At 39.7% G+C, this 13432-nt stretch overlaps 2 protein-coding genes across 2 annotated transcripts in view; one reads left to right on the top strand and one right to left on the bottom strand.

The window, feature by feature from the left end:
• The window catches only part of SDHC (succinate dehydrogenase complex subunit C), a 42296-nt gene extending 37595 nt beyond the window's left edge, over positions 1–4701 (top strand). The window contains exons 5-6 of the mRNA XM_074309220.1: positions 1332–1495; positions 3828–4701. Coding sequence (XP_074165321.1) covers positions 1332–1495; positions 3828–3932 — 269 coding nt within the window. The 3' untranslated portion in view covers positions 3933–4701. The remainder of the gene's footprint in view (positions 1–1331; positions 1496–3827) is intronic.
• Positions 4702–9231: 4530 nt separating this feature from the next.
• CFAP126 (cilia and flagella associated protein 126) lies at positions 9232–12832 on the bottom strand. The gene is made up of 5 exons (XM_074309219.1): positions 12735–12832; positions 12142–12204; positions 11863–11943; positions 10986–11162; positions 9232–9735 (listed from the first exon to the last, which is right to left on the bottom strand). The coding sequence occupies exons 1-5, from the start codon at positions 12759–12761 to the stop codon at positions 9322–9324; spliced, it is 762 nt and encodes a 253-aa protein (XP_074165320.1). The 5' UTR covers positions 12762–12832; the 3' UTR covers positions 9232–9321.
• Between the last annotated feature and the right edge of the window lie 600 nt (positions 12833–13432).

Here is a 13432-nt window from a genome sequence, read left to right as displayed (position 1 = left end):
AAATGAGTTATGTGTACTAGATGAGAATGGTGAAATTAGATAGAAAATGAATTTTTTTTTCTCATTTGTTGCCGAATTGTGCCAAATGGTGAGAGTGGCTTGAATTGTCCCTAGATTGTTTAGGATAGCTGCTAATATGTGAAATTTTTGATATGATAAAATTATACATAATAGCTATATGGCATTGATTGTTAGGCAGACATAGAAAAAGAAAATGTTCTTGGACTGGACTAGTATTAGAAAATTTCTTTGAAGAGGAAGTTCATCTCTCCTTTATAATTATAAAGTTTAAAGACTTTTTTTTCCCCCAAAGCATAACTGATTTATTTTCCTTTAAAATTTCTAAAAGGTGTAGTGGTATAGTGGTGAGAGTGCTAGCCTCGGAACCTGGGAGACCTGAATTCAAATGCCATGTCTGCAATATAGCTCTTCTATGACACTGAAGAGTCACCTAACTTCTCAGTGTTCTAGATAGCCTCCTAGAGTTAGAAATTGTACAGGAACTGTCAATCTGCATTAGGAGAGGGAGTTTCCTCATCCAGGAGTTCCCTATGCCATTGAAATTACAGGTTCCATCTTTTCTTTTAATTTTTTGGCCTATTTATTTACTCCTCTTTTCTAGATCACTCTGTTCAATTCTTTTCACACTTTCCTAGACTCCCTTGAAATGTATTAGTTATGATAAAGATAAAGGCTAGACATTTAGAGATCATCAGTATCCATTTTCTTTCCAGAAAGGTTGAACTCAAACAGCTGATTGATCTTAAAAATCTTTAAAGATTGAGTGCCCATTTGAGTATGTCACAGCTTTCTTGTAAGAAAGTCTCATGTCTAGCTTATCTTTTTCCTGACTTGATTCTGGTCATTTTCTCTTATCTTCAGTGGGTATAAAGAACTGTTAGGTGCTGTAATGCATATTTTTGTTCCAGGTAATGAATCTAACTTCTTTTCCTGTGTGGAATATAAAACAAATGTAGAGCCTCTCAAAATACAAATTCAGGAAATCATTTCTTACTCTGTGCTGTGCCCTAGAAATAGTAAGTTTTTAAAAATTGGCCACCACTTTGGACAGTTTAAATTCTTCTGTGCAGATACATGTCTATAGAAAAGGAACAATAATTTAATGTGGGAGACAATATTAACAGTTTGGGTAGAGAGGGAGAGATGAAAAGTCTTCCAGAGAAAATGGCATCTGAACTGAGCCTTGAATCCAGATTCTGAGAGTTAGAGATGAAGCTGTTACATTGCATCATAAATGTTTGAGGAATCAAATTGAAGTTGTACTGGGTAGAACTGGCAAGAAATGATGGACTGCTTGATTTTCTCCCCAGGAGTATCCCTTTTTGGATTGGCAGCTCTGTTGCTCCCTGGCAGTTTTGAGTCTCACTTGCAACTTGTGAAGGCCCTGAGCCTAGGACCAAGTCTGATCTACACAACTAAGTTTGCTCTTGCCTTCCCACTTATGTACCACACCTGGAATGGAATCCGGCACTTGGTAAGTTTGCTTGATCAAAAAGGAGGAGGGAAATGCCTATTTTAGAAGAAACCTTTGACTTGATCTTGTCCATTTTCCTCAGATGAATAAGTGGAGGTACATACATTTTTTTTTTTTTTTTTTAGGCTGGGGTTAAGTGACTTGCCCAGGGTCACACAGCTAGGAAGTGTTAAGTGTCTGAGATCTGATTTGAACTCAGTTCCTCCTGAATTCAGGGCTGGTGCTCTATCAACTGCGCCACCTAGCTGCCTCATAGAGAATTTAAGTGACCTGTTGGAGGTCACATAGCTAATACATAGAAGAGCTTGGGATTTAGGCCATCTTCTGACTCCAAATCCAGTGTTGCTTCTATGTCACACTGCCTTTCTTTAAAAGGGAAAGCCTGGGTTTGAGTGGTAATATAATTGTTCTGGGCTTTGTTAAACACTTTAGATTTTAAGATTGAGTCTCCTTAAAACCTAAACCTTTAATGTTTTGGGAATAGTTTCTGCGCAGTTGAGAACTAGTGTCTTTAGTCTTGCTTATGTAAAGATTCAGGCCAGAGTCTATATAGTACTATTGCTTCTGAATGGATCATTCTTGCTATTTTCTCAAGTAGTTCACCTGTTAATATTTACTCTTTGTTGAAATCTTTAGTTCTTTTTTCTCTTTGTTGTAAGACAAATGTAGTCCCCATTGTTTCTTACTCTGCATTAGTGTGATACTTCCTCTCTCTGTAAGACTGATTTTGTCTTGGTTTGACCTCAGGAAGCTCTCACAGCAGAACCCGAAGGACAGCTATTTTGTGGTAAAATTTCAGTCAGCCCAGAGGGAAATTTGGTAGAATTAGAAAAGTGAGAGACTAAAAAGTCTCTTGTCGTATTGTGTCCATCAGCCTCTCCTGGAGCTCTATGCCTCTTGATTTGAAATGGTTTGCACTTCCCTTAGGGAGACCATTTCTGCTAATGGCATGTTTTCTCCCTGGGCCAGCTTTCTAACAAAACTCAGCTGATCAGCCTTCTGTACACAGCCTAGGGGCCAGGGCTTGCAGATTTCCTCCTTTGGTCATAATGTGTGGGGGCTGAAGAAATCAAAGCTCACTTTTTGTCCTTGTTCCTGCTCGTGAAAATCTCTGAGGAGGAGAGGGGCCAGGAGCCTAAGGACTTTGCTTAAGCCTTTAAAAATCTATTCTTATTCTTGTTTTTGTCAGGTCCTAAACTGAGGTTTGGACTGGATTTTTCCTTTGCTGCCTCACTGCCCCACAGGCCATGTTCCCAGCTAGTACATTTCTGTGAATGCTGTCCTCTCACTCTCTTCTTGTTTCCTTTATCCGAGTTCTTTCCAGCTGTTCTTTATTGAAGGATCTCTTGTCATTTAGTGAGAGGATGATGCCTGCCTACCTTGAAGAACACCTGTCCATATATTCTTGGTCTTCTTACCACCAATCTATATGTTTTCATGCAAATGAGTAGTTCTCTTGTGGTCTGGCACTGAGTTGTTCAGCTTGGATCCTTAAAGTTGGCCCCTGTGGGTTTTGAGGGTGGCCTGCTAAAGGGTGGGTAGATTTCCAGTCATTCTGGAGGATGAGAAGTGAGCTCTGCTGCCTTTCTGGGTTTATGGGTATGGCAATGTATGGGATGTTTGGGAGGACTAGCCCCCCTGGTATGAGGGCTCACCAGGCCCTTTTCAGGGCTGCCTTTGCTGTGTCTGCCTGGTTTACCTGACTCTCATTTATGGCTCCAAGAAGCTATAGCGTGTCTGCAGTGGCCATCTTAGGTGGACAAAACCAAGTTGAGCAGAAGTAATAAACTTCATACCAGTTGTGAGTTAGGGGGATGGAGACTTTCCTTAGTGGAATGGGCAGATGACAACAGGTTTTCTGTTGGCTTTATTTAAGGCAGCGTAACAGTGAGTGCCTGAAGCTTGGTCAGAAATCAAAGATGCCAAGGTCATTCACTGCATCCTGGGCTATTGCCAGTTGCCTTGGCTTTTGCCTTGCCACTGGACTTAGCTGACTCTGGAAGAGAGGGAGGCTGATGACTTTGTGCAACTCTGCCTCCTTAAATCCAGCTCTCGGAGAGTCAAGACACTATTCAATGATGTCATCGACCTTCGAAAATGAAGGACAAAGAACAATGGTCAGGATCCTACTTGCCTAAGATTTCCATTTTGGCTTCTATTTGCCTAGCTTGACCACATTTTGTTACAGAAGTCATTGTTGCTAGCTGATATTTTAATGTGGCCAGTTTAAAATTTTTTGATTTACTAACCCTTTTGATTTGTTTTTAAAATTATTATCTTATTGATCCTCTTGATTGCTTAGTTTTTGGTTTTGTTTTTTTTTTCTTTATAGATGTGGGACCTAGGGAAGGGCCTGAAGATTCCTCAGCTCTACCAGTCTGGAGTAGCTGTCTTGGTTCTCACTGTGTTGTCCTCTGTGGGACTAGCAGCCATGTGAAGGGGTAATATATCTCCGTCTCCTCCAATGAAGGATCAAGTTTGCCTTCTTCCTTTCCTTCAGCCATCCATTCCCTCAGACCAGAGCAGAACCATTCTACTTTGTTTAGATGTCAGTATGTTTGAAGAACTCCTTAAAATCTGGGTCATAAATATTGGAACTGTGGGAGAAGTTCCAAAACTCTCTTCCCTAGAGAAAACTGCATGATAAGACTCCCAAACTCTTCCTCTACTCCTCTGTCTGCCCTCCTACCCCTCCGACTACCTTTCCTGCTGTGGGTTTATCCTCTTTCCTCAGGCCTACTCAGCCTCTTTCCCCCATTTGGCTTTGACTTGTGCTAAGGGTCAGTTATTGGCTACCCCATCCTGAAGCAGTAAAAACAATGGTAGCTCTGTGGCCCCTGCCTTTGGGTTGGGGAGAAAGGCTTTGAGTGCCAATGGCCGTGGGTTGCTGGCTTAAAGGACAAGGCTGCCCATTGGAAATGGCCCAGAGTCCTAAACCACCCACACTTTGAAAGAAAAGGGAACCAGCCTATCTGGGTGGGAGAAGGAAGGGAGGGTGAGTTGGCTCCCTGAAGGCTGCTGATGCTCTGTGGGGAGAGAGCAGACAGCTCTCCTGGCTCAGGAAAGGATTCAGAAGATTCTCAGTCAACACATTGGGAATTCTCTCTTTTCATAGCACTTGAGAAAAAAACAAACCTCTTAATTTCATATTTTCCAATAAAATTTCATGTGACATCTTATTCTGTAATTAAATTAAAATCACTCAATCTGTCTGCTTCTTTCTTTGAGATCTAGAGGTAAGGAATAAGGGCTAAAAGTAACAATGTTTCCACCCTCCAATCAGAAAAAAACATTTGTTCTCTGAAGTTTCACATTAAATGAAAAAGGTACAGTGTAATATTAAATCTCGTGTAGCATGCAGCTCCAGATATAGAAGGGGGAAGGAAAAGAATCCCGGTTTATCAGGCCTTCATAACTCTATTGAAGACTAGTTGTATGTTATCCCTCATATTGCTTTTTTTTGGTTTGTTTGTTTTTATTAAAGCTTGTTGTTTACGAAGCATATGCATAGGTAATTTTTTCAATATTGACCCTTGCAAAACCTGTTCCAAATTTTCCCCTCCTTCCCCCCACCCCCTCCCCAGCTGGCAGATAGTTCAATACATGTTAAATATGTTGAAATACGTTAGATCCAACATATATATACATAGTTATACAATTATCTTGTTGCACTAGAAAGATCAGATCAAGAAGGAAGAAAAACTGAGAAAGAAAACAAAATGCAAGCAGATAACACAGAGTGAGAATGCTCTGTGTTCCACACTCTGTTCCCACAGTTCTCTCTCTGGGTGTGGATGCTCTCTTCATCACTGCACAATTGGAACTGGTTTGAATCATCTCAATGTTGAAGAGAGTCATGTCCATCAGAATTGATCATTGTATAGTCTTATTGTTGCCGTGTATTATAATCTCCTGTACCCCTTATATTGTTAAGAAAAGGACCAGGGGAGTGGAGAGCTGAGATCACAGAACACAAACTTTTGGGAGAAAAGAGGAGAAACTGAAGATCTTGATGGAGATTTATAATGGGGAAATTTTCACCTTATTATCTCTGGAAGTTAGGCTCCTATAGTCCTATTTCCCTGAATTTTGAGTATCTTTGAATGACTGTTTTACATATAATTAGGAAATGTTTAATATAATTTTATTTTTAAAAATTTTAAGTACCAAATTCTCTCCTTCCCTTCCTCCCATGTCTTCCCTCTCCTTGAGAAGGCAATTTAATAGCAAATATACATGTGAACCAAGCAAAATATATTTCTATATTAGCCATATTGTGTACTTCAACTTGTATTCAAAGTTCATCATTTCTCTTTCTGGTGATGGATAGCATTTTTCAATATGTATCCTTTGGAATCGTGCTGATCAGAGTGCCAAACCATTCATAGTTAATCAACCTTCCAATATTGTTGTTATTGTATGGATTGTTCTCCTGGTTCTGCTCACTTCACTTTATAGTTCATATAAGTGTTCCCAGGTTTTTCTGAAACCATCCTACTCATTTCTTACAGCACAGTAGTATTCCATCACAATCATATACCACAACTTGTTCATCCAGCCCCTCAATTTGCAATTCTTTGCCAACAAAGAAAAACCTGCTTGTATTTTTGTACAAATAGGTCCCACCCTCCCCGCTTTGTTCTCTTTAATTCCCTGTAGTGTGAGAAGACTTTTTCTGATGACCAGTACCTGATCGTGGGTGAGCTTTACAATTTCCTTTTTTGATGCTTTTCCAAGGGAAATTGAAGCTACTAGCCAGATAGAACATTGAGGTTAAATAGATTATATCACTTAGCCTAATGTATACATAATGCTTAATATTTGATATGGCTTCAAACATGGCTATTACATGATATGTTCAGTAAAAATCAGTAAAGTTCTGTGCCCTCAGCATTTTTAGTTTCAACTTGTTTTGTTTATTCCTGAACAGGAGTAAACATGGATCATTCTAGCCAGGAGATTATGAGATATTATAGCTTACTTATCAGCCCAGACTATCATGGCAGAATAGGGAAGGCACTTAAACTTTTCCCTCTAGCCTGAGCTATCAACTAGTGCCCTTGGCTTTTGTGGATTTTAATTTTCCATTTGATTGAAATTGTCTCCATAGAACTTATGAAGAAAAGGTAGTTTGGCCACATATTGAATGTGAGGACTTACTTTCTGTGATAACCCATGTGCACCCCTAATAACATCTTGATGTTGAGAAAAACCCTTTTCACATTGGATAAATTTCCAGTGATGAGTTTATGCAATCTATTCTTAGGGAGAATGCCCACATTTGAGATCATAGGTCCATTGCATTATTTAACTCAGAGTTGTGAACTGGTTAGTCTGTTATTCTATCTCCCCTTTTACTTACAATTTTCCTAAGCAGTCAGTATTTGCATTATTTTATACTGACTTCAGTATTGCGTCACTTTTTCTCTGTGTGCCCCATCAAACCCTTGATTGAAATTCTGCAAGAACAGAGTATGTGTTTTTGTTGTCTTTGCTGGTGATTTATTTTTTATGATAACTTTTTATTTTTCAAAATACATGCAAAGATAATGTTTAACATTCATCCTTGCAAAACCTTATGTTCCAAATTTTTCTCCTCCCCTAAACAAGTAATCTAATATAGGTTAAACATGTGCAATTCTTCTAAACATTTCCACATTTATGCTGCACAAGAAAAATCAGATTAGAAAGGAAAAAGTAAACAATAACAAAAAAGCTGAAAATACTATGTTGTGACCCACATTTAGTCCCTATAGTCCTCTCTCTAGATGCAGATGGCTCTCTCCATCACAAGTCTTGGGACTGGCCCGAATCACCCCCTTGTTCAAAAGAGCCAAATCCATCACAGTTGATCATCACATAATCTTGTTAATGTTTTCTTGATTCTACTCCACTTAGTATCAGCTTAATATCATGATTGTTCTACATCTCTCCAGGCTATTTTGACATGATCTTACTGAAAACATTTTTATAGTCAAAAGTTCTGATAAAGGCTTCATATCCAAAATATATAATTGACTCAAATTTATAATAGCTCAAGCTATTCTCTAATTAATAAATGGTCAAAGGATATGAACAGAAAATTTTCAGATGAAATTGAAACTACTTCCAGTCATATGAAAAGGTGCTCTAAATCATTACTGATCAGAGAAATGCAAATTAAGACAACTCTGAGATACCACTACACGCCTCTCAGATTGGCTGAGATGACAGAAAAAAATAATGCTGGAGGGGATGTGGGAAAACTGGGACACTGATGCATTGTTGGAGTTGTGAATGTATCCAATCATTCTGGAGAGCAATTTGGAACTAAAATCAAAAGTTATCAAACTGCATGCCCTTTGATCCAGCAGCATTACTACTGGGCTTATAACCCAAAGAGATCTTAAAGGAGGGAAAGGGATCCACATGTGCAAAAATGTGGCAGCCCTTTTTGTAGTGGCAAGGAACTGGAAATTGAATGGATGCCCATCAGAGAACGGCTGAATACATTGTGGTATATGAATATTATGGAATATTGTTCTGTAAGAAATGACCAGCAGAAGGATTTCAGAAAGGCCTGGAGAGACTTACACGAACTGATGCTGAGTGAAATGAACAGGACCAGGAGATCATTATCTACTTCAACAATACTACTATATGATGATCAATTCTGATGGACGGGGCCCTCTTCAATCAATGACAAGATTCAAACCAGTTTCTCTTGTCGAAGAGAGCCATCTGCACTCAGAGGATTGTGGGAACTGAGTGTAGAACACAACATAGCATTCTCACCTCTTTCTGTTGTTTGCTTACATTATTTTCCTTCTCAGATTTTCTTTCTTTCTAGATCCGACTTTTCTTTTGTAGCAAGACAACTGTATATGTATATATATATTGGATTTAACATGGACTACCTGCCATCCAGGGGAGTGGGTAGGGAGGAGAAGAAAAGTTGCAACAGGTGGTTTTGCAAGGGTCAGTGTTGAAAAATTACCTATGTCTATGTCTGGTAAATAAAAAGCTATTAAAAAACTCATTCTAACCATTTCTTATAAAACAGTAATATTCCATAACAATTCGCGCTTAATTAGCCATTCTCCAATTAATAGGCATCCTTTCAGTTTCCAGTTCCTTGTTACTAACATTTTTGTACATATGGATTATTTTCCCTTTCTCATGATCTCTTTGGGATATATACCCAATAGACTCACTGCTGGATCAAAAGTATGCAGAATTTGATAGCTCTTTGGGCATAGTTCCAAATTGCTCTCCAGAATACACCAACAATGCATTAATGTCCTAGTTTTCCCACATCCTCTCTGACATTTTTTCCTATCATCTTAGCCAATCTGAGAAGCATAGTATGTTACCTCAAAGTTGTCTCAATTTGCCTTTCTCTAATCAGTGATTTAGAGCATTTTTTCATATGACTAATAATTTTGCCAGTGATATAGTTACAAATGTATGTCACCAGTTTTTTAGTGGTATTAAATCACTTCTTGACCTGAAGCTACATTTTTGGCTGTAAAGTTTGCCTTTTCAGGCCTCAGGACTCTGTCCAAGGTGAGTGTGGATAATTTGTTGTGAGGGGGTTTTGTATTTTAATTCTTGAGCAGCTGGAATTCTCTCTCCCTCTAGAAACTTGTGTTTCCTACCCTGGCTCAGCCAAAGTTAAAATCCTGTGCCCTTGAGGCTCCTTCTTTCATCCCACCTGTATTAGAAATGGAAAATAGAGAAGGATGGGACAATTCAGATCAAAAGAAAACTTCACATTTTATTTTTTAAAATTTCCCTTTATCCAAACCCTGTGTAACCTGTTTGACATTCCTCAAGCTGAATTAGGTTTATTCTATTATCTTCTTGGGACTTAATGGAGCTGGTGCTCCTTTTTCCTGCTGGGGCTCCTCATTATCATTTTCTATATTCTTTTTAATTTCCTGGTCCTCAGGCTCATTACTACTGGAATAGGCCTCTGAAGTCAAGGATCTATTGGGTGCGATCTTTGCAGGGCTGCAGCAACAGCAAGTACAGTAGCATGAGCAGATTTGATGTGGGGGTGGATGTGGGGCTGGGGAAGCATTGGGGAGGCCACTTGAGGGTGGGGAGGTTGGGGCTGGAGAATTTGCCGCTGGAGAATTTGCGCCTGGAGAATTTGCAGCTGGAGAGGAAGGTGGAGTCTCCTGTTCAGCCTTTGGAGTAGCAGTCTTCTCCTGGGGCTTTGGGACATTACGGTTTCCACGTGGTCCTGAATCTTGGGGCTGTGGGATGACAACAGTTTGGATCAGACTTATTCTCTAAGCAATTTTGGCCCTTTGTGGCCCACCCACCTTTGAGATTAGACTAGCCCCACTTAAGAATTCAGCCACCCTGTTGCAGCTTACCCTTGTCTTATCAAATCTACTGAACATTTCTACCTAAAAAATACTAACCTTTCAAATTCAATCTACCTAATGTCAAAATCATCTTAGATAAGTTTATTGCTGTCTTCTATATTTAAATCAACAGTATGACCATCTACTCACCTTGGCTAAGAATATTAAGATTTGAATTGGATCTTGGATATCTAGTACCATAACCCCTTCATTTTACAGGTGGAGAAACTGAGGTCTAAAGAAGCTAACGATCTGTCCAAGTTTAGCAAGCTAATAAATGGCAGAAACAGGATTTGGCTCAGGTCTTCAAGGATTTGGTTCTCTGCTTCTTTCTATTTTTCACATCCATCATTTCCATGATCAACTCTATTTTTGGACCTTATTTAAAGGTCACACAGCTAGCAAGTGGCAGAATCAGGACTTGGACTAATCTTAAAAAGGTTATATTTTCTGCTTCTACAATGTCTCATTTTCACAATCACTATTTTGAGACCTCTGAAACTTGCAATAGCCTCTTTTCCTATTTATTGTTTTTCCTCAATCCTTCACATGGCTGCCAGATTCACATTTCTAATGTATAGCTTTGAATTTTGCCTTTCTCAAAAATCTTCAGTGACTCTTTGCCTACAGAATAAAGCCAAATGGCTTATTTTGCTTTCAGCAACCTCCACAACCAAATCTATTTTTTTTTCCGCTTTCACATGATCCCATTTTATACTTGTAACACCAAGCAAATCCTTCCCTGAATCATCACGTTAGGCCTCCCTCCATATCTACTAAAATATCTATTCCTCAATGCTCCTGCTCACTGCTTGTGAAGTTCTTAGAGGATTGCTCTCTACTATGAACTCATAGCACTTTTTATCTCACATTTATCTTACAGTTGTATATTAACAGTTATTGTGCAAATATCTCGGCTCCCCTACTAAGCTAAGCTTCTGCAAGGCAGGAATCCAGCTTTATATTCACATCTCAGTGCCTAAAGCACAGTGACAGCTTTGTGGAGTTGAATTTGGAACTGGGCAATATATGGCTAAGACCAGGAATAGGATGAAGCTAAGTTAACTAAAAGCTCCCCCTGCTGGGCCCAAGCATCTAAAAGAAGAATGGGTCAAGAAGAATCGGGGTATAAATACATGGCCTCGGATTTCTGGACACAGTCCATTGGAGGCATTGAGCAGATCAGGGTTTTTCTGCACCCAGTTTAATAGTCGGTTGGCAGCAGCAGTGGAACGGGCAGTCAAGTTTATTCGAGCTGGTGGTATCTGCAGAGGCATTTGCCAAGTGCCCATGAATGTGCCCCAGGGATTGGCCTGCAAGGAAATGCACAAGGTTAGCTATTTACTGTGCCCTACACTCCCTTCCCCACCTGCCTCCTTCATGTTTTAGCACTAGAAACCCCAGGTTAATTATTCTAAGACTGATGATGAAACACACTACCTGCCTCCTAACAGGTAATGGACTTGGTGCGGGATGAAACATTTTTTGGCTTATATAAGAATCTGTTTTGCTTGGCAGTGCATATTTTTTTTACAAGGATTGTGTTTTTTTTGTTTTTTTTTTTACTTTCCCCGTTGTGGGGGGGAATAAGGAAGGATGGAGAGAAATATTTATTTTTAAAATTTTAATTTTTAAAGAAAAAAGAAACCTTAGTTTCACCATAGGTTAAACATCATATACAATACATATCCATTAGCGGAATCTTGCAATCACTAGTTCCTGCTTACCTTTTATATCTAGTGGCTAAAGTTTAAATTTGAAGTGATTCAACATATTTGAGAGAACTATCTACTATAACCTAAATACAGTTTATAAATACACTTTAACTTCTTAGTGATTTTCCATTTTCTTTAGCCCTATAAAGGTCACTTTGGATGGTAGCCATGATTATAGACTTTTGTTTTGAGGAATTAATTGAGGGGTTGGGGAGCACTGTGTAATTTGGACAAGACTGTCTTCAAGGTGGTAAGTTGGGGAGGGTAAAGGCCACTCCTCAGGAATAAAGTACCATACCTTGGAACGAGGAACTGAAGGTAGCAGATGCCCACGATCATTAGCAATGATTTGAGTGTAGCCTTCATGGGCTTCAGGTTGCTAGAGAAAATGCCAGGGAGTATGATAGTCAAAATAGAAAGCAGAAGAAATGAAAACTGTCTAGAAGAATTCACCTTGGAAGACACATGAAGAGGGGTGGAGACATCTTGGGAAAAGGAATGAAGGGGTGATGGGGCTAGGCACAAATTCATGCACTGGGGTAGAAATGGGGAGGGAGAGAAGAGCAAGGACAGGTACCTTTTTGGAGCTTTTGGCTATGCACCAGTTCCGAAGATAGTTTGCATCAAAGGCATTTTCAAACTGGAAAAATAAAAGTTTCTTGAGGACAGGAGCTGTCTCACTTTTGAATTTGTAATTACATCCATAGCACTTAATGTTGACTAATTGATTTGGTTATTTCTGTGCCCAGAAAACAAGGTACAGATACCACTCTGGAGAAAAAAGGCCCCCACCTGTCTCGGCTTATAACAGGGATCAATTCTTAGAAATTAAGTAACTCCTTCGTTTTGCAACCAAGTTGTTAACTGAGGGATAAAGCAAGCAGGGTGCCCAGGATCACAGTGTATAATAGAGCTGGGCCTAGAGTCCAGGCCTTTAAACTACCCAAATTTCTCCTATCCCCCTTAAACCCCAGGGAGAGACTCCCGTGTCTGTGGTGTACTTTACACCTTCAGCCCTGGGGATGCTTTCCCAGCTTGTCTTCAGACACCCACTGAGACAGCAGCTAGATGGGAGTCCATCTGTTGGGATATCTTTGGGAAGAAGCCTAAGAGGAGAATCAGATTCCCGTTGGGTTATGAAGAAACAGGGAAGCCAAAAAGGGAAGTTACCTGATTAGCGCTGTAGTTAGAAGCCATGATCCCACAGTTGCTCTTGTTTACATCTGTTACCTAGCAACTTCAGCTGGCTGACCTATTCCCACCAACCAGTGGGAACTGTCCTTACCTCCCCCCTCAACTGTCCAATCCCTTACCTCCCATCCCCCCATTTCCCCTGCTCCTTCCTCACATCCCCCCAAGAATTAAAGAGACTCAAACTTATTAGCCAAGGAGAACATAACATGAACACAAACCCCCACTTGCACTAATTTTTTTATGTGTGTTTGGGTTTAACAGTTTTTATACTGTGAATCTGCCTTGCTCTTTCTAAGCCAGTTGTTCCTCTTGTCTGTTTTCTCTAGTGCTCACATAATGAGGCTTAATTGGGCCTGTCACCAACTTTCTGTAACTTCTGTAGTTTTTCCTTCTGCTGGTTCTTGCTGCTTTATGCTCCTCTTAAATAATGTAACCCTCATGGCAGCCTAGTAACTTTCAGGCACTTCATGGGTAATCTCAAGGAAAAATTACCTGCTTCTATGGAAAGATTTGGAGTCTCATCTGGAAAATCTCCCGCCCAAATTAGTCAACTGTTATTCTGTTGGATGGGAGTTCACTATACCAACTAAATTACGGGTCCAGTCCCTGTTTCTACTATTCTCCAAACCACCTTAGCTTTAATTGATTCCCTCTTTCTCTCCAATTTCACAGAT

The sequence above is a fragment of the Sminthopsis crassicaudata genome, chromosome 4 (genome assembly GCF_048593235.1).
Source record: "Sminthopsis crassicaudata isolate SCR6 chromosome 4, ASM4859323v1, whole genome shotgun sequence".
NCBI lineage: Eukaryota > Metazoa > Chordata > Mammalia > Dasyuromorphia > Dasyuridae > Sminthopsis > Sminthopsis crassicaudata.
This window is presented reverse-complemented; position numbering and strand designations above follow the sequence as displayed.

What these genes read in the sequence shown, in the direction of transcription:
- CFAP126 (XM_074309219.1), bottom strand. Translation starts at nt 12,761, where the DNA reads ATGGCTTCTAACTACAGCGCTAATCAG. An exon ending in CTAACTACAGCGCTAATCAG is followed by an intron (nt 12,205 to 12,734) that starts GTAACTTCCCTT and finishes TTATTTTTCCAG; the next exon opens with TTTGAAAATGCCTTTGATGC. An exon ending in CTTCAGTTCCTCGTTCCAAG is followed by an intron (nt 11,163 to 11,862) that starts GTATGGTACTTT and finishes ATTTCCTTGCAG; the next exon opens with GCCAATCCCTGGGGCACATT.